The sequence below is a fragment of the Scatophagus argus genome, chromosome 10, assembly GCF_020382885.2.
Source record: "Scatophagus argus isolate fScaArg1 chromosome 10, fScaArg1.pri, whole genome shotgun sequence".
Lineage (NCBI taxonomy): Eukaryota > Metazoa > Chordata > Actinopteri > Scatophagidae > Scatophagus > Scatophagus argus.
In genome coordinates this window covers 4876127-4897352 of record NC_058502.1, presented here as the reverse complement: position 1 = coordinate 4897352, position 21226 = coordinate 4876127, and the positions used below count along the sequence as shown (strand labels likewise).

At 41.2% G+C, this 21226-nt stretch overlaps 1 protein-coding gene across 6 annotated transcripts in view; it reads left to right on the top strand.

The window, feature by feature from the left end:
• The first annotated feature begins 201 nt into the window (after positions 1–201).
• The window catches only part of LOC124065694 (mitogen-activated protein kinase kinase kinase kinase 3-like), a 36257-nt gene continuing 15232 nt past the window's right edge, over positions 202–21226 (top strand). For 3 of the 6 annotated variants that reach the window (XM_046401321.1, XM_046401323.1, XM_046401319.1), the window contains exons 1-16: positions 202–528; positions 11117–11174; positions 11793–11883; positions 12110–12174; positions 12348–12403; positions 12620–12667; positions 13147–13189; positions 13402–13474; positions 14011–14142; positions 14482–14544; positions 14685–14766; positions 15015–15131; positions 16994–17072; positions 17200–17258; positions 19136–19198; positions 21056–21108. In XM_046401321.1, coding sequence (XP_046257277.1) covers positions 430–528; positions 11117–11174; positions 11793–11883; positions 12110–12174; positions 12348–12403; positions 12620–12667; positions 13147–13189; positions 13402–13474; positions 14011–14142; positions 14482–14544; positions 14685–14766; positions 15015–15131; positions 16994–17072; positions 17200–17258; positions 19136–19198; positions 21056–21108 — 1181 coding nt within the window. In that variant the 5' untranslated portion in view covers positions 202–429. The remainder of the gene's footprint in view (positions 529–11116; positions 11175–11792; positions 11884–12109; positions 12175–12347; positions 12404–12619; positions 12668–13146; positions 13190–13401; positions 13475–14010; positions 14143–14481; positions 14545–14684; positions 14767–15014; positions 15132–16993; positions 17073–17199; positions 17259–19135; positions 19199–21055; positions 21109–21226) is intronic. The other 3 variants (XM_046401322.1, XM_046401324.1, XM_046401320.1) reach the window with 1 other exon arrangement.

Genomic DNA, 21226 nt, shown 5'->3' with positions numbered 1-21226 from the left:
CCCATGCAGATTAGAAAACATGGCCTCACTTTCACTACATGAGCCTTGTGGTGCTGATGATCGACTGAGTTGGCCTGAGTTAAAAATGAACATACTATGTTTTTCTCACACCTTTTTCAATTTTCCCTGCACAAACACAGTAAACAACAGACTTTTCCTTATTGTTTTATTAACACACTTATCTCTTGAATAAAAATCTAAACTTAAACTCTTCAATTTAACTGCATCTGCCTGATCATCAGACACTATGGAGAGGGTACGCCATGATGTCCATTGCGCATGCTCAATGCGCAGTGGAAGCCATGTTGGAGCTACATTGGATTTGGGTTGGGATTTTCTGACGCCGTATGTTTTTCCTAAAATATCTGGTTTTAGATATTATTGGGGTTCGTCAACCGTGCGCGATCGGCGCCGTAATTGGTAGTGGAAATGATGAACTCCAGTGTCGACCTGTCCCGGAGGAATCCGCAGGAGGATTTCGAGCTGATCCAGAGGATAGGAAGCGGCACATACGGAGATGTGTATAAGGTAAAACCGCAGCGAGGGAAGCAATCACACAGTTCCATTATCGGACACTGATTGGTTGACTGTTTTTCCTAAAAAATGCCTTTTAGCAGTTAGTTCCAATGCTCGGGCATCGGGAAATCATAAATAACCATAGCTAACGTTAACGCTGACCTACAGTCGGTACTCGAGTGCACAAGTCTGGTTTTATAGAACAATAATCATCGACTTTATACTCCACAAGCGCGAGTCGTTTAGGTGACAGAGGTTTTGTGTAACGTTATGCCGTGTTGACGTGTTTGCTTACATGCTGTAAGCTGCGGTTCACGTATACATGTTGCTGTGATTAGCCAAGTTACCTGTAATACTGATGAACGATTGTTAGATGTGTCCGATAATAGACGTTAGTCGCTAGCTGTCCGAGAACGGACGCAGTTAACCCGATAGCATGTAGAAGCTAACAATTTTAGCTGCTTCGTGGGGACATTGTGGCAAAATGACAACAGGAAACGATATGTTACATGTTCGGGAACACAAACTGAAGCAGAGTCAAACGATCAGGTTTACAAGCCATCGTAATATCCCTCCGCTTTTGTTGAATTTGTTCAAACTGTCCTCCCGTGACAGAAACTGACAGCTGGAAATCCAGTTTGGCTAAAGCTCTCAGGAATGAGCGAGCTACAACAACAACAACAGCAGCAGCAGCAGCCCTTATTATTGACGTTTTAACACCAGTAAAAATTAGTCGTCGTTACGAGGAAATGTAATAATAATTTCTATGCGGTCTGTATGATTTATGTCGCGGTACAGTTGTAGTTGCAGTTCTACACTTTACCAAAGGCCTGTGCTGGGAGCAAACAGCCTGCATCCAAAAGGAAAGGAAGTTCCTGAATATCACCCCAAGTCAAGCACAGTTACATCGAGTATCTCTGTGTTTATCATATGCTATATATAATAATAAATGCAGTCATAATCATATAACACAGTAGAAAAGCAGCAAGGCTTTGACATGTCATGCACATTTTATGTTATCTCAAGACACAGTTAGATAATGCCGAACATAAAAATAAGTAGCATCGTGCAGGATGGGCTAAAGTCCCTCTGGAATATTGTATTCACTAGCATGAAGTTAAAGACAAGCACACTACCGGGTCAAGTAACAAGCTGCACACAGAGTTGGTACAGGAAAAAGTCACTAAACACATGCCAACACATACATAGCAGCCTTTTGTTGAAACTGATGTGATGTGTAGATGTGTTTTTTAAAAGCTTTTTGTGCTTTTGATAATATTGTATGGTCATAAGCACGTGTTATCAAAGAAGTATTGATTCTTTAAGACAACCGTGCAGCTGAGTATGAAGAACAAGTTATGAGATGTCATTGACGCCTCATTCTTGATGTGTTTTCAGCCTTACCCACTTGATTTCCACATCAGATCTCTATATTTTATCGGTCAGGTTATGCAAGTTAAACATCGACTCTGTTTAGCGGCGTAGTTGTTTGTGTTGCAGTCACTCAGTCGAGGAATTTAACTTCACCGCTGGGTGAGGGAGAGGCTTTTGGCAGACTGGAGATTCATTAAGCACTGTAACAGGAATAAATGATGTTTGGTAAACCTCCAGGCTCTTCATGGTAATTACGGAAAAATAAATGTATCCTAAAGACAGGAGATATGAATGATTTCCAGAATTTTTGAATGCGTAGCTGCCATTGATTCTAAAAGTACATCCAGAAACCTTATATCTGTCATTATGTCTTCCCTTTCACTCATTTTCAACTTTCTGTCCCGCCCTGCTGCTAATCTAGTTGCTTCTAATTTAGGTTCAGTATCTTGCCTTGTTGCAGACACACAGATCTGACATTAGCTCTTCAGAGCAAACTCGTCTGCTGAACTTGTCACAAACAGTGTGCGGCTGAATAATGTGCACAAAGGTAAAAACAATTGTGCAGGGCAAAAACCTTTCATCTAGTTTACATAATCGTCATAAAATTATCAGTAAGAACTCTTCAGTTATGCTGACAGTCAGTGCATCTTTTGATAAAGCTGATATACTGCAGGAAATACAACTACTATGTTGCTGATGATCTGGTTTTACTGAAAGAGACTTGGGGGCTCAACCTGAAACCTCTGGATTAAAGGATGTGCTTCTAAGCACAAGGATACTCAGTAAACCTCATTGATGCCTATATTTGGATGTATCGCTGTGTGAAAATCTGTGGCTTGGACAGGAATGTTTGAGCAGGAAAGCTTGTGTGAAGCTTGTTCTCTCCTCTGCTCGTAGCCCTGCCTCTTTGTCTTTGTCAGTTAACTGAAGGAGGATTGGTTGATATCGAGACTGGCCCCCTAACTACAAGATCACAGGTTCGATCCTCCATTTAAAGAACTTGTAGGCTGTCAAACATCAAAAATCAAGCATGCCAGTGTTTGATTTTTTTCTTTTGAAGACAGGTCCCATTTTTTTCCAAGCTGTCAATACATGAACAGAATTTAGATTCACCAAAACTATGCTTTTAAATTATAATGAAATTCTTCTCCTCTTAAGGCAAGGTTGGCTTTTACAGACACGCCAGAGGCTGTCGAGAACAAGAAAAGAAAAATACAACATTTAGAGCGGTCTAATACATCAGTGTTTCACATTGTATTGATTGCTGCTGTACTCGTTTAGTTCGATTACAAATGTAAGTCAAAATTTCTACCACCTAATGTAAGACAAAAAATCAGCTCCTATTTGAGATTTCTCCTTGAATGATTCCTGAAACACTTCACAGCAGAGCAGTATGTACAGTGCAGTGTCACACCCACTAAACATGTTCATATGTGATTTACTAGTCCCAGACACAATCATTAGCTAAGTGTCGGTATTGGAAAAAAGCCACCCTTCTCCCCTCCACTGAACTGAGTGATTTCCAATTTTTAAACCTACATTAGACTGCTTCTCATTTCTGGAGCTTGAAAAGCCAGTAGAAGGTAGCAGTTTGATTCATTTAAACTTCCACACTCAGAATTCCTGCAATGTGATGACAGTAAACTGCACACTTATGTTTACCATTCTGACTGGTGCGTGGTGCATAAAAGCAAAGAAATCCAAACAGGCTGACGTTAAATTTGATGAGCCTACATCACTCACTGTTAAAGATACGCAGAAGCAATAACCTTCTTCTTCTGCAGTGCCACTTTGTGATTTCGAGCCTGTTCAAACCTAGTATTAACATGCGCCCTGAGTGATCCGGCTGCCTTAAACCCGGCAGTCCACACCTGGCGTTAAAATGCATCTCCTCAAGCGTGACCACTTGTGATCGGATCTCACTTCCACCCTCTTTGCCAGTAAACATGAACACCAAGGAGGGGAAAACGGACACATTTTTCACACGATGAAAGAAACAACTTAACGCATAACACTGGCTAGAAATGAAGAATTTGTCATAGTAACTCCCAAAATTGTATGGTTTTTCTGGTAGTCTAGGAGGCATTGTGACTACTAGTTAAGAGGTGAAATCACTTGAAAGTGTGTGCTCAAACAGCCTAAACATGATACAGTGCACAGACAGGCTGTAATCCATTATGCCTGTTGTTGTGGCCCCATGTTTCACAGAGGACATCAGTGGAGTATGTGGTCCTTCAGTGTGGCCTGGACACATTTGCGTACACAGCGCTAAAACAAAGTGGTCACATGCTGTCCAGACCTCTTTAGAATGTGGTCTAAGTGATCACATCTCAAATGCGTCCCCATGTGTCTTGGGTACATTCAGACCTGTACTTGGAGCTGTCCGCTTGAGATCAAATCACTCAGGAAGCATGTTAATGCCAGGTCTGAACAAGGCCTTAGGCTGCTTCAAAAGAGCTTCAGTAAATGCCAATATCAGCTTAGTGTGTTGCTCAGCAGCCACAAAAACTGCATAAGGGTTACGGCACCCATAGCTGCCTTCACTCAAGGCCAAGTATTTACCGATACACAGGATCTGACGTGACTTCTGTTGTTTAAATAGGATGACTGGCGTGTTTTCTCAAGGTGACAGTACTTGTGGCTTCAGACTGAGGAAGTAGAGCCGGACAACGGCCTTCAGTGTGGACAGACATCGGCTGATAACAAATCAATTTCAGTAGCAGTGTGTGCTGTAGAAACATTCCTGTCAACGGGGTATTTTTGGACTTTATGTAAGGGGCAAGCAATTCTACTCGCCTTCAGTTATGCCTGTTGGCTTCTTTCTTCTTTCTAACATGACCAAACAGTACATTTGCCACAGTGTGAGCAGAATTTACTATTCAAACCCACTTAAACGAAATTGAAATCTAAACCTATCCCAGATTTCACGAGGATAATTTCTAGGTAGCCTGGGTTTGACTTTGATGCTCCATCCTCTCGTCATGAAAGAAACACAAGCATGAAGTCCTTCATCATGACTGAAGCCATATTTAGTGGCTTTCTGAGTATGCATTCACACACTTCTGATGTATTTATTGTAATAATAAAGTATTTAACAGTGATAAATGTGGTGATGGTAACAGTGTTTCCTCTGGCCAGGCCTGTGTGTGTGTGTGGGTGTGTGTGTGTGTGTGTGTGTGTGTGTGTGTGTGTGTGTGTGGCACAGCTGGGCAGCCGTGGTCCAGGAATGCAGGAATCTTCACTTCCTCCGTGTGTGTGCGAGCTTGCTATTGTTTCACACTAGTCCAGGAGCCTTCAGCATAATACACACACACACACACACACACACACACACACATACACACATACATGATTGTATCATCACATGCATTGACACACATGCACAGATGGCTGTAGAGTCACAATTAAAGCGGCTGGCTGAGAACCATCCTGTTTTTGTCACTGTTCCTCCAGTTGTTTTGGATTCAGCGACCCCAGCCTGTGTTCACGAAAACTCTGAAGCAAATCGGGTTCTCTCTCTGGCTTCAGATTCTGATCAGTAATTTAGTCTCCATCCCGGCACTCTGGTTTCTGTTTGCCAAGTACAGTTAATGTGCTGTGCAGGAATTTGTCGCTGTGCCACTGGTTCATTGACACACTGATAACTTGCATAGTTACACATCGTTGTGTAACAGAACATAGTTGATCTGTGTGTTATAGAGAGACTGTAATAATAATAATAATAATAATAATAATGATACTACATCACAAATAATCTATTATTAGGTGATTTTCCAACACAATGTTTTGCCATCTTGTTTTTTTTCTCATGCAGGCTTTAGGAAGCAGGTGCTCTTTTGTGTGTCTCTACGCCTGTTGTATTTAACTTGCATGTACCATGCATGGGCATATAATACATTTTTAAGCTTAATAAATCTTTTTATGTGTTTTTCCAGATTGGTGCACTTAACCATTGAAATTGACAAAATTTTCTTCAGACCCCTTCCTTTTTTTCACCCCTAAGCTGTTGGCATTCCTGGCTAAAATATGGTTTTGAAATGCATTAATGAAAATTAATCCTTTCAGATGAGGACATATGTATGGTGCCACACAAATAAATTAAAGGCAGTAATGGGCACTGTTGCCCTCTGCAATACTGACATATGACTTAAACTAAAAACCGCTTCATTAATAAGTAACCAGGAAGTGAATATGTATGCGAGGGTTGTTTGGAGCGCTTTAGAGTTCATACCTGTGCTGTTCAACAGATCAGTAAATCTTGGCAGCAAGTGTCAAATCCTATTTTGAGATTGTGTGCTCATGTGATGGAGTTGGGAGTACTCAAAGCTGGCTTTGGCTAAATAATTGTTTAAGACCAGCTGAATGCTTCTTGGGAAACATTTACATGCATAATCAATGTTGGCAAGAATGTTTAAGTCTGTTGTCTGACCTGCTGTTGCTTGTGATGTGAACAGTGTCTAGTCTGAGTCCTCCAGAACTGCAGCTACATGCACATGCTGTGCATGCGTTCATATACATACAGTGTGTCAAGTGTGTGGTATGTGAGTTCACAGGTTGACACTAAGTGTTGATGCCACTGGTGCAGAGGGACAATCTATCACATTCATCTCATCAAACATCATGTGTGACAATAACATCAGCCAAACTTAAAGTTGTTTTTTTTTTTATTTACTTGTAAAACATCTCAACCTTGCAGTGAAGAGAATTTCTTTCAGCCCAGCTGAGTTGTACTGGAAACAAATACCACTAAATTGCTTGTTTTAAGAAAGAAGAATTTCAGTACAAGATGCTGCAGTAATTGACTCCTGGGCTGATGACTTTGCAGTGTACAGAGGACAGCTTTGAGAGCTTAAAAGTAAAAGTTTCTTGGCTAAACCAAAGTGTTTTTGATGGTTCTGCTGGGTGTTGTGTGTATGAACATATATGTGTGTCTTTCTTGAGTGGGTGGGTATTTTGTTGATAGACAGGTGTTTTAATTAAAAACACTTCACTGCATACAGCTTTGCCTCACCTGTTCCCCTCCTCGGGCCCTGTGTTTGTAACGGCTCATCTGTGGCGCTCCAAACATAGAGCTTTCAGAGCAAGTCTGACTAAAAGCAAAACCAACTCATTTGTACTTTTTAAACTTTATTCTCATACTAAATCAGGCTTTACAAGTTAGTTAATCAACAGACTAAGATATCTTCTATTTCCTTTCTGAATAGAAAAAGTCAAGAGGAAGAGGAGTTAAGAGCATTTCACATGAGTTTAGTAATATCTGGAGAGGCATTTTAGTACGTGTCATCGTGTAATGTCAGATAAGTGAGAAGAAAATGAGGAAAAGGCCATTGCGTCAAGGACTAATGCACTGGTTATCACGCAGATCAGACATGCATGAGTGGAAGGTCACCTGTTTGAAACCTCAGATCTCTCGGAAAAATCTTGTCAGAAGAAATGAATAACCATCTACTGTTGTAGCTATTGCTGCAGGGCAGGCCTTAATACACCAACTCAGTGCAGAGAAGCTGCTCAGTGGCCTTCAGCAGAAGGCTCAGGTTATACTGGACTGCATGCGGGTGTGACTCCCTGCCCCCCAGGCTGTAGGGGAAAAAACTATTAGTGCAAAAATGTCAAGAGACAGATTGATGAGGTGGTAAGTGAGCGTGACAGGAGAGCAGGTGATGAGAGTGAAATATAAAAAAGAAATCTTGGACAAAAATAATCAAATTGAATCACAAATTACCACAAATAAAAATCAGTATATTAAGAGCTAATATATTATTTAATGTGGAGGCCCCTGCTGAGTTTTAATGTGTGAATCCTTGGACATGAACCTGTGACTGAGGGTGACTTGTCTCTGCTGTGTAGACCACTACCCTGACCCGACCTCTGACCTTATGTAAGTCAGTCCATCCCTCGCCCGCCAGGAGTTAACCGTACAAGACTACTGTCATACAGGATTAGCTGCCGGCTAATAGCACAAGCATGTTTGTCAGACCTGGAGCAGATAAACATCCATTCATATATTAGACAAAATAAAAAGCACTCAACAGCCTTGGAATAAAAGCAAAAGGTGCACTCTTGCTTACTGCAGCTCAAGTGGCAGGATTAGCTTGGTGAGGTGCTGTTGGTCATGTTTGTCTTTCCTGGTTAGAGAGAAGAGAGAGTGAAATGCCACACTGATCCTCCACTGAGCTGGCCATATGCTGAGTGTGTGACACATGCACACACACATGTGGCCTGTGGTAACAATGGACGAGAGCTGAATTTCTCCACTACTGTGTAGCCGAAGCCCACATACACAAAACAATGCATGGAAACAACTCACTTTTCCAGGAGTGAGAGAAAATGTTCATTTTTTTATTATTATTATTGATTAAATAAAAAATCCTCTCATTTGACACTTTTCTTTATTTCTTCTTTATTTAAAATTGAGTTTTCACCATTTTAAGTTCCCGTTTAACTGCTTGTGTTTAATATTTGACAACTTTGGCTTCTTTTTTAAATGAAACCGTATAGTAGAAAAATGTATTGTTTTGTTGTCAGAACTGAAACTGAGTTATACTGGAACAAGTACGCACAGCCCTGTTCCCAGGAACGTACTGTAGGAGCCCTCATCGCCTTTGTGATTCTTATTAATCACTTCTCCTGTGTCACCATCACCAAGTGTTTAGTGATCTCAGCATGTAACAGTGAGGCACCCTGGCTGTGTTAGTGTAGTGGTGATGTCATGAGTCATGACCTTTTTAGCTGTTAGTTTTGGAATTTTCACCAAAAATAAGCTGACAAACTTTACCTTCTATCTTTCTTACCATTAAATGAAATTTATAAGTAGCAGCCTTGTAGTCAGTGTTTTCTTAGTTTGATATTTTGTTTGATTATTGTTCGGTCTTCGTTCTGTCATTGAATGGATCGTTCTGAAATGTCAGGGGATGATGGATTGCAGGATTGACATTAGATTTCTTTGTTGCACACAATGGTTGGCACGAAAATTTAGTTTGATTGAACATGAAACTTTGTGAAAATGTCGTAGTGGCGGTTGTTTCTAGGTGGCTAAAGTTTGATTTGTTTCAATGTTTGGTGGTATTTGTGCCTAGACTTTGGCTTTTGCTCAAGGATACCTCAGCACGACAGACCTTTTAGGTAAAGGGTGAGCCAATCTACATCTACTTGGTTACACCAGACTGCAGGCTTCAGTCCGTCACAACAGCCTGTCAGTCAAGTCGAGTCAGGCTGTGTATTGTTGCCGCTCACAGTGGCACCGAGCGCTATGAGTCATCTCTGGTCTGTCTGCTGACTGAAGACACACTGTCTCTGATCACTGCTCTTCGTCCCTCTGCTGCTTTTTTTCTTCGCATCCCTTTGTGTCTCCTCCCTCCCACCGCATCTTTGTTTTGGTGTGGGTTTGTCTCTGTTCTTCTTTGTTAGCTGATCTTCCTCTTGAACTAAGGAAGGAATCTTTGCCTCCCTGTTGGAAAACCAAGAAACTGTTTTTTGCCGTTTAATATTACTGATTCCTTTTGATAGTGCAGCTGGTTTTCCTGGGGTCATCCTTGACTTCTTTTATTTTGTCTTCTCATAGTTGTTGTGTTTTTGCAGTTCTTATGTGTGGTAATACTCCTTGCCTTGTTGGTGACGTTTAGGTTTCTGTTGATGCCGTGACTATCACTGATCATGCTGACAGTTCAGCACTTCAGTTTGCATGTTATGTATCACTGTATAAAAGGACACCACTTGAATTACAGACATTTTTCTTCTCATGTTGATACTGTAATAGCATTGGGACATTGACTAAGCCTTTTATCTTAAGTAAACTTCGGCCCTCTATTGCGCTGCACTTTTGATATTTACATACGTACCTTTTATTCCTTATTAGACAGTGGAGAGTTTACAGGAAATAAGGGAACAGAGCAAGATGGGGAATGATATCTGACAAAGGTCAGTGGCTGGAGCTGGACTCAAACCAGAGACGTTGCATGTGGGTAGGGAGCTTTTTAAACCCCAAGGCTACTGGGGCAAGAACTTCCAGCTCTTCATGCAATTATTTTAATTAGTCTTTCTTTTCATTTGTATGTTTTGTACAATGAGTTGAGAATGGAAATTGAAACACGTTGTGCCAGTGCCCTAGTTTTTAATGTGTTGTAATTTGTAGATATGATATTAAGTTTTTATGTGTTCTTGATTTGGAGGAGAACCTCAAAATCGAGACTCAGTGGGCGTTCTTATAAAAAAGAAAGTTTACCTTCCAACACGGGGCAGCTTTCCAATAAGGTGATCACACCAGAATGTAAAATCTCATTTTTCTTTCTTTTTAATGTTAGATAAATATGCTGTCAGGATCATGGTAGATGGGGCTCTTTCTGTCGGCCCCTCCAATGAAAGCAGAACTGGTGAAAACAGATCAACAGCTGTTGTGTTAGACCTGATATAATACTCCAGGGCTGTTCACGGTGTTGAAGCTCTCGTTTTGTTTCTGATGTTAAAAGTCCTGGTTTTGTCAGTTAATGTAAAATGTCTCTTTCTCACTATCTTCTCTTTCACACACAAAGACGGTCATTCTTTCACACATACTTCTGCAATGTCACACAGTCACATTTGCACATTCTTGGCCTGAGAAGCAAGCAGTTGAGTGAAAGACTATATTTTATTCATGTATATTTCATATAGAATTCATCTCCCACCCCACCACCATTGCTGCTAAATGTAAACACAGCTCCCTATTTATAGAAAAGCAGCCTCCGCGTGTTGGAAAACCCCTGCGTTTTGACAAATGTCAGCTTTTCAGGAATACAGGAAGAGCTGTCTTGATTTCCTGTTACAGTCCGTGTATTGCTCTAATGCTCTGCCTTATCTGAATTTGCAATTTGAATGAGTTATGAATGAATTCTAGTATATTAAACAAACAGTATAGGAATAAATTGTGGTCTTTGCATTAGGAACATGACACTAACAATTCAGGGAAAAAAAGGTGTGAAAGTGTGTTTGTGCAGTCAGAAATTCTGCGTTCAAAAGTACGAGAAAATGGTTTGTGACCAGAGATCACGTGTCAAATGGATTACAGGTAGCTGTATAACAGCCTTACATAGGCATACCTTGTGTACGTGACATGCTTTCTATTTATGTTTGCAATGTTGTGCTCTGTAGTTGCATGAATCTGCCTTGGTTTTGCATTAACAATATTGCCAGATCTTCGCCGTGTGTTTCGGAGCGTCCCATCACTCACTTTCTCTTCTTCCTCCTCCTTTAGGCTCGTAATGTAAACACAGGAGAGCTGGCTGCTATCAAAGTCATCAAACTGGAACCGGGTGAGCTACCTCATCTTTCTTTGTATCCCTTTATCTCCCCTTTTGCTGCTTTATCTTCCTCTGTATTCTGATATCAACCCCTCTCTCGATTGCTCCGTCATTCTCTGTGCTCTTTTTTTCCTCCTGACGGTCCTCTCACCACCGCTTTTTTCCTTCATCAGACTCTTTCAGCCTCTTCAATCTCCCCTGTTTACTTCCACTCTCACCCGACACTTACAGATCCTTTCCCATCTATCACTGTCCTTAGCCCTGTCTCTTTCCTCATGCATTATGTACCCCATTTTCTTCCCTTCTGCTGCTTTCCATCTTCTGCTTCTCTACTAAAGAAAGGAAAACATTTAAAAACAAACACTTCAGAAGTTGCAGGAGGTGGGGAAATGTTTCATCACACTGTTGCTAAATAATTATAATGTGTGGAATTTAAAAAGGAAATATGTTTGCACTGGCTTCCACGAGTCTGCCTCCTATTGTCTACTCACGTATTCTGGTGTCTGACACAGACACAAATCCAAGAACAAACACACTTCTTCTTTTTTGTGGTTTGGTAAATAATGACAGCCCAGTCTAGAGATTAACACAATGAAAATAACAATGTGTGTACATATGTGTTCACCCCAGGTGAGGACTTTGCTGTCGTTCAGCAGGAGATTATAATGATGAAGGACTGTAAACACTCCAACATCGTAGCCTATTTTGGCAGTTATCTCCGGTAAGAGTGTGTGTGTGTGAGTGAGTGAGAGAGAGGGAGTGAGTCAGTCAGAGTGAGAGTGTCAGAGGTACAATGAATTAGTAATGATCACTAATAAAGTGCATGAAAGCGTTTTTATCAGAGGCTGCAAAGAGTGATTGAGCTGGTGTATGTGAGGAAGTAAAGAAAAGTGTGTGAGGTTATGTGAGTTTTGTGTGAAAGTGTGCTGACAGTTTTCTCTGTGCAGGAGAGATAAGTTATGGATCAGTATGGAGTACTGCGGAGGAGGTTCTCTGCAGGATATCTATCACGGTTAGAGCAACATGCACTGAAACACACACACACACACATATTTTGAACTTAACTGAGCTGTTTTTGTTTGTAACATTTCACAGTGATATCCATCTCTCTCTCTCTCTCTCTCTCTCTCTTTCTCTCTCTCGCTCTCCCCCTCACTCCCTCTCCCCTTTGTTTCACTACTCCAGTAACTGGGCCTTTGTCAGAGTCACAGATAGCCTACATGTCACGGGAGACCCTGCAGGTAGCGTATACACCGCATTTATTTCCAGTGTGCTTGTGTTTTTGGCAAGGAGAGGTAAATGAGATAAATGAAGATGCATATTTTGGGAGGTTCTCTGTAAAACACAACAACATACACACAAATGCTAACACAAGTGTTAGCATTGTACATTTCCCTCAGTTTCATTTTTTTCTGCATGGCCCAATAACACTAGTCGCTGTGTGATTGTGTTTACAGGGTTTATACTATCTACACAACAAAGGCAAAATGCACAGAGACATCAAGGTGAGTTTGGAGTAAACTGCTAAATGAAATGTGCATGTCTGCAAAACTGCCCCTCTACTTTAATGTGGCTTCCTGTTGAAAAGTTGCATAAAATATTGCTTTTCAATATAATGTTACTCAGTATTATGACAACACAGACTGCAGCCTTCAAACCCGCACACAATTCACTTAACACCTTTTTAAGTTCTGCAGAGGCAGTTCCGGTAATCATTTATTAATTTTAATGAAGGATAAAATAAAAATAAATTAACGAGAGTCTACCAAAACAGTGCAAGCACATGCATGTAGTGACGTTGTTAATGAAAACTGATCCCCAAATTATTGGTGCTGATGGTGTTTGTGGTGAGGAAAATGATTATTGATTCATAGCTGCAGGCTTCACTGATCAATAACAAGCTTGCACTGCTGAATGCGCTTCTCATGTTAATCTGAAATGACCTGAAAATGTGATTTTCTCATGGTGTGTTTTCCTCTGACAGGGAGCCAACATCCTCCTGACAGACAACGGCTATGTTAAACTAGGTGAGAGGAACGCGCAAGGCTTCTGCAGTTACCTTCTGCTTCAAAAGACTGAATCCAAATGGCTTCATTTACTTTCTTTTTCTCCCTCCTGTTCCCCCTCTGTTCAATCATGTCTGTTCTTAAACTCCTACTTGTTTATTTGTTTTTTCTCCATTTTTAATTCTTTCTCTCATTCCCCCCTTTTTTGTCTTCTCGCCTCTCTCTTTTCATAGCTGACTTTGGTGTATCGGCACAGATCACAGCCACTCTAGCCAAGAGGAAGTCGTTCATTGGAACTCCGTACTGGTAAGTTGTGTTTGTTTTCCCTCATCGGCTCCCTTTATACTGGATATGTGTGCAGGTAGAGCAAAAGTAAGAAAAAAGTTCCTACAGTTTACAAGAGGCACTTGACCGCTGAGGGAGGAATTCACTAATTCTCTAATCTTAGGTAGCGTGAAAGAATTGGTCCAAAGGGAAATGTGTTGGCTGAAAGCTTTCAGTACAGTTATAGTAGACTCGGACTTTTTCTCCCGTTTACAAAACATGCACAAGCAGTGCAGTGAAAAGCATTTTGGGGTCATAGAGATGCACTTACAGAAGAAAAATCACAGTGCATAACTGTTAAAAACCATAAAAGTGCTAACAGTTTAACATCAGGGTCATGGTTGGTCTCCCCGTGCTTGCAGCTAGAGAATACTGTGGAAAATCCAAATTCTGTTCTTAAGCCTGATTTAGTACTTAAAAATTAACACACATTGTACTCACATTCTTTTTCTCTTCCTTTCTACCTTTTTTTGGTTTTCATGCTGTGCTTCTATCTCTTCTCTTCTCTTTCTCCATAGGATGGCTCCAGAAGTAGCAGCAGTTGAGAGGAAAGGAGGTTACAACCAGTTGTGTGATATCTGGGCTGTGGGCATTACTGCTATAGAACTGGCTGAACTACAGCCACCCATGTTTGACCTGCACCCCATGAGGTAGATGTGTGTGCGTGTGTGTGTGTGTGTGTGCGTGTGCGTATGAGAGAGAGATCATAGCAGAGACGACCTGCAGTCGGTGTGAAACACTGACACTACCTGATGAATGTTTCTTGCTAAAATATTGTGTCCTCACCAAATGTAATAAGCTCTCTGTGTAAATTATATACAGTATAGTAGTATTTCAGTATATGCTGTATAAACAACTAGAATAGAGAGGGATGGCGGTGTTGGCTCCTATGTTTTGATCATTATGATTGCACACTTTCAGCACTATATAACATTACCCGATTGGAAATACTTCTGATCTTTGTTTATTCTCTGTCTCTTTTCCCACAGGGCTCTCTTCTTAATGACTAAGAGTAATTTTCAGCCTCCTAAGTTGAAAGATAAACTCAAGTGGTAAGAGAGCAACGTGTCCATGATTTCTTCTTCTTCTTCATTTGTATCAACCATTTTAATTAAATCTGCCCCTTGCTAATTACAAAGATTAAGCCTCTCTCATTTTTCTTCTTTTTCTTTCTCTCTCTGCTGGACTGCAGGACAAACAACTTCCACCATTTTGTCAAACTGGCCCTGACCAAGAACCCGAAGAAGAGACCCACAGCTGAGAAACTGCTGCAGGTGAGCAGTAAAACAAACAGACTGGGTGACCCATCCCAGCTATTCTCTTACATACTAATACACACTGCGGTTTAGACCATTTCTGCAGCAAAACTTATGTTTGCTTATGAGTTCAGATATACCAGGTGTGTGCTTCTGGTGGTAAAAATGTTTTTGTGTATTGCATAAACTGGACCTGTTAAGACTGACAAAATAAGCATGTGTAACTCCTCTTTCTTATTGGCTACCTCTCCCTGTTTGTCTTTCAGCATCCATTTGTGTCCCAGCCTCTCAGCCGGACGCTGGCAATAGAGCTGCTGGACAAAGCCAACAACCCCGACCACAGCACCTACAATGACTTCGATGATGATGACCCTGAGCCAGAGGTAACCTTTGACCGTCTCAGGTTTTGCTTTCAAAACAAAAGTGTCATCAAGCATTCAGTCATGTTAACAGAGTGGTGATTTTGTTTTACTGGATCTCACTTCCTTCCCTTCAAATCGTGCCCGCCTCTCTACTCATTTGCTCATTAAATTCCCTCTTCATCATTCACCGGTCACCTTCCTCAGCCTCAGCCCCTCTTCTATCTGCCACAAGTGACTCATCTTTCTGCTCTTTGTTCTTCTCCCTGTCATTCTCCTTCTTCTTCTTTTGCCATTCTTCTTTGTTGTTTCTTGTTTCACTCTTCTCGTCTTTTATCTTCTCTGTCCTTGTGCGCATCTACTTCCTCTTTCCTTGTGTCTTCCTCCTCGTAGCACTTTTTCTCTGCCTTTCTCTCCTCCTTCTTTCTCCTTTCTTTTGTTTCTCCTGTCTTTTTGTCTCCATCCCCCATCCTCCTCTTCCTCCTCAGTTTAAGTACAGGGGTCGTTTCCTACCCATAAGCCCGGGTGCTCGGCGTGCACCCCGTTTCGCAGCTCGTAGAAAGGTACCGATGTGGGCTGCGGTGTCTGCAGTGATGTCATGCTAACACAAACGATACTGTCGGTTGTTTCTTCTCTTGGGGGGAACAACAGAACTGAATGAATAGAAACTGGATTTCCACTCAGTTCAGTGTCTGCTGTTGCTGTCGTGGAAACAAATTAGTGAATGTCATCAGTGAGGTTTGCTTTTTTCGTTCTGGTTCTGTGGCGTCGGCTGGCCAATGAAGAAATGGCTCTGTTCATGAAGATGGCTACTAAAGTGTGAAAACGTCGCACTCCTTATAATAATGCATCTTAACCACATCCAGGTCTAATTGTATTGACTGTGTAGTTTGTTGTTGTCCACTTAAGTGCCAGAGTGGAAGAGTTTCTCCCTTTTTATACAAACCTGACCTACATTTAAAGTTTCAATTTTTAAAGTGTTGGGAAATATTTCATCAGTGGTACAGTAAAGGCTGCCCTCTGTTACTCTAAGCAGCTTAAAATTGACAGTAAGAATTGTTTTACCCAGCTCTGATTGAAAGATCAAAATCTTGTTTTTCCATTTGGCGGTTTGGAAACACAAGATACAGGATGCATTTTGAAAACAGAGGGGAGTACTCCAATATGTCAGTTATGCCATCCTCATCTACCTGTGCCATTACAGTTACTAACTATGAGTTGCAATGATAGTTACTCCACCTGTAAGAGGTGGTTTTAAACCGAAAAGTCTATTACTGGATCTGTGCAACAAGTGTGGCTTTGATGGATGCATTTTTATGTAGTCTTGGTTTGTCTTTTTCCAGTGCTGTACGAGCATGGTTTGAGGTTGCTGTGTTTTAGCAGGGACCAGCATACATCCTAACTATTAGACTAGATGATGTGATGATGTGAAGCAGAGATTGACTTCTCTTGGTAGTGTGTGATGCCAGGACTGTTGGGGTCAGCTGTTTATCACAAGAGTCACCTAGACTAAAATATGTGTGGCATATCTGTGGCACTCGGAGAAGATCTTGCATCATTTATTATAGAGGATATGTTACCTTGCAGGGACTCACAAGGACTGCTGTAACACTGAGGCAAAATATTGATATTGTTTCCAGGGAAGGTTTGCCTTTTCCTGCCACTTTGTTGCTATGTTTTGGTTGTCTGGTTGCAGAATGTGGCTGCCTGTTTTGCTGTGTCATCACATCCCACAGGAAATAACAGAGGGATTATGTTTTTTTTAAAACCTATTGTGATCTTCTTAAGCACTGTGTAAACTATGTATAATCTTTGAACAGCTATTTGAACGTGCGTGTGTGTGTGTGTGTGTGTGTGTGTGTGTGTGTCTTTCCCTTTCCTGACAGTCTCCAGTCTCTGTTCCTCATCGTATTCGTTCCACCAGCAGGAGCGCCAGGGAGGGAAAGACGCTGTCAGAGATTAACTGTGAGTCCATACACAAGGTCAACACGGTCCACAGGCTTTTTAACTCCCCGACTCTGTACTGTGGACTCACTGTATTCTAAATTTATTTTCATTTGTTTTTTCCTGCCTATTTCTTTATTTTTCTCAGTTGGGCAGGTGAAGTTCGACCCTCCTATGAGAAAGGAGACGGAGCCTCATCATGAACCGGTGAGTTATTAGCTGTGGCGTATATCTGTGTGAGTTTGTGTCTGAATTAGTGAGGGTGTGTTTGCGTGGTTGTCACATCACCAGCTCCAGCATGGCTGATCCTCACCTAATCACAGGAAGCACCTCAACCAGTCTGCGATGTTGTCAGTCTGTGGTGAGCCACACATGAAGCCTATCCACACAGTTCTCTCTGGTGGTTTCAAAACTGAGGCGTTTTAAGTAGAAACGTCCCCAGCGATGCCAGCCACAGTTCATAGATCTTTCAGCAGGTAGGGAAAACAAATCGGATTGCTGACAAGCAGAAATCAAATGTGACTTTTACAAGCAGGCTACTTAAGTCGACGCAAGTTTATTCTTTTTCACTGCATGCAAGCTTCAGATTGTGAAACCAAGCAGCCAAAATGAGCTTTTTTTGACTGGGCTTTCCTTTAGGGACAGGATGAGGAGCTTAGATTTCCAGAAGGAGCTTAGAGTAGAACCACTGCTCCTCTGCTTTGTAAGGTTTCAGTTGAGGTGGTATTAGGACATTTCCTAGACACCTTCCTGTTGAGGAATTCTGGGCATGTCCAAATCCGTGGAGACCTTGGTATAGGTCCAGAGCATGACGGACGGTTAATGTGTCCCACCTGGCCTGGAACTCCTAAGGATCATCAAGTAACGGCTGGACGTAGTGCCTGGGGAGAACAACGCCTGAGCTATCTTTCTGATCCCACTACCAAAACTCCGACCTGGATGAGCAGAAAATGGATAAATTTGCAGGAAACAATTCGGTTGTGTTTTTGGCCTTGTGGTGACACTGACTGACAGCCAGACGGCAACCACTGACATGGACATAAAAAGATCTGTGAAATGTGAAGCGCAGCAAATTTTTAGGTCATCACATTTGGCCAAAAAGTCTGCACCGACCTTGAACTTTGTGTGTTGGTTGTTCCATAGCAGTTTAGTAAGTTCTTTCTTTTTTTAGAGACTGAAGCTGATTTTGCTGCTGTCCGTCACTTTTAGAACTGCTGAAAGAGTTCTACTTGTGAACAAATGGGATGGTTCAGAGTTTGTGCTCAACCACAGTGTCTCCCTCACCCCCCTCCCACCTTTGCTGTCCTTCCTTTGTACTTCTTCCACAAATTCCCTTTTATATTCCTCCTCCCTTCAAACTGACTGTGAAAATCCATCCTAAAATGCCTCCTTCTGACCCCTCTCCCTCCACCAATAAATCCATCATTTTGGACTGTTATAATGAAATCTGTTAGTGTTTGAGACATTCATCACTGTGTTCTTCAGCTTCTGCTCTCTCCTTGAAAGTAAATATAATGGCATTAGGCCTCTGTGTGTCTTGGTGTCGTGTGTGGTTTTTAGCTCTCTGGCATCCATTCAGGATTACTGTGCAATAAGTAGCAACCTCTTTTGTAATATGAAACAGAAAACAAACACACCCATAGTGACACTTTTGAACCTGGATTAACATGGTAACATGTTGCCATAATTCAGGAGAAAAACTGTCAAGAACAGAAGAGACTGAAGAAGACAGAGGCTGCTAATTGTTTCATTTATTCAGTCCAGGAGGCTATACGAAGGTCCCCATATTAATTTAGGTTCTTTAGCATATATATTAACGCCTCTCTGTCTCTGTTTTACTGATTTCAAAGCCTCATCTACACTAATTTATTCATCCCACCCTGAATCTCTATCCACATTCATCCCCTCTTCTCTTCAGAATAATATTCCAGCTCCTGTCTTGCTGACCCACAGGCTTCAGAGGACATTTTAATCCATTTTTCAACCCTCGTCCTTTTCTCTTTCACCCACAATGCCCCCGTTCCCTCCATCAGTCCAGGTTAATGTATTAACTGAGGTGTCTCTCGCTCTGTCTTGCTGACCAGTGTGATTCTGAGCCCTATCTGGACTGTGTTGAGGAGCTCTACTATACCGCGAGATCTAATCTGGTAGTACTCTTTCTGTCTCTCTCTTCCAGCCTCTCCCTCTGTCAATTACATTAACCTTTTTTCTTTTTATTTTCAGTCTTTATTCATTTGTACTGCCGTCTTAATCTCTCATATATCTCTTTCGTTCTTAATCTGTTTCTGAAGGACATATCCTTGTCCTTCCTTTGGCTCTCTTGCTTTCTGAGCCCTTGATGTCTCTTTCATTTTTTTTTTTAATTTTCCAGAGTGCTGACTGTTTTGGCTGCTCCATGTCCAATATGTATTTTTGTTGATTTTCAGTTTTGTTCCAACTATTCTGGCCCATCCATCTGTTTCTGTTCATTTTGTTAATCTTTTTCCAGCTTTGGCTTTTGCCTCACTTAACTGGTGTTGTAGTTGTCAAGTTGAGTTGAAGAGTCATCAGTGATGTTGTTATACTTTTTGTTGTTGTGGGACATACATACAGTGCACACATTCAGACGAACACGTCGATGAAATCAAGTTGTAAATCTGTGTGTTAAATGTGCGGATGTAGTGCCTTGTTCTGGGACACATGGGCTGGATCACAGATGTTCGTATTCACAAAATTTAATACTTTCTATCTCTAATATTTCCCTCTACAGAATGTGTGTCTCTCTTTTGTATACTACTGCTTACATGTCCTCTGACCTTTTCTGTCCTGTTCTTGACTAAAGCAATAAGACCTGTTTCGTGTGTGTGTGTATGTGCGCGCGTGTGTGATGTTTGTCTTTATCTGTTCATTTATAGTACGTGTCTCCCTCTGCATGCTTGTTGCACTGTGTCTTTATCTTTAAAAAATGTTTCGGTGACATGATGCTGCATTCACATTGTGGCTTTACACAATAAATGCTATGCCAAGTTTTCACTCATTTCAAACTGCTGCTTATTATCAGCATGCGTTTTGCCTGAAAGGTGCTACAGGAGTGTGAAATTATATCCCTTTTTGCACAGAAACCTAGTAAGCTAATATTATCTGAAAATCTCTGGTAAGATAAATGTTCTGTATTTAAAGAGTTTGGAGGACTTTTTTGTCATACTTCATGATGCGTGATAAACCAAATTACTACTTGCAGTACTTGTACTTAAGTGTAAGGCTTGTTCCCCTCTTCGCAACTAGTTTCCCATTAGCTACAGCTGACAGAATGATTCATTTGTTTTTTGGAAGTTCACTTCTTCTGGTTTTTTGTCTGTGAAATGAAACTCTTGAACTGGCATCATGACCTCATGTTTCCACACAGGCCATAACATGATGACACCTTCACCAGTAGCCATGCCAAAAATGTTTGGAAGAACTGGTTTCAAAGATATCAGCTCAGCAGATATTCTAATAGCTGAGCGGGACGACGGCTGTTTCTACATGTGTCAGCCTGATATTCTTGTTACTGATGATATAGTGGGACATCAGCAACAGCTTACTTTTTGCTTTGGATAAATTATTCAGTCTGTCTTGCATCTGTTGTGGCAACATCGTATTATTATTATAATATTTCAAGGCCACAATGTGAACTCAGCAAGAGTCAAATCTGTGCACATACTGCTCCATACTCTCATTGTGTACGTCTGTGTATGTCTGTGGTTATGAATTAAACTTTAGGTGAAATTGCTGTTTTATTGGGGATACCATTATCATCATTATTATTATTATCATTGTTATTTCTAGCAGGCTGCTGTAACTGTCACCTGCTATAATTTAGCAATTTAACAGGGTTTTAATTGTAATCACTATGTGTATGTGGTTTATTCTGGCACTTGACTGAAGTCTTCAACCCTGTTTGTGTCATAAATGTAGCATCTTTTCAAATGAGCCAGTTATGGAGTGTTATGTCACAGTTGTAACGTAGTTTATTTGTCTTGTAGGACTTGCAGTTGGAGTATGGGCACGATTCACCAAGTCTGTTGGGAGGAAATAAGTAAGTCTCTTTTTCTCTCCTGCTTTCTTTTTCTCACCTTGTCTGTTTCACTCTTTGTTTTATACTTTTATTTCTCTAATGCTTCAATTTTCTCCCATACTTCATCTACGCTCACAGT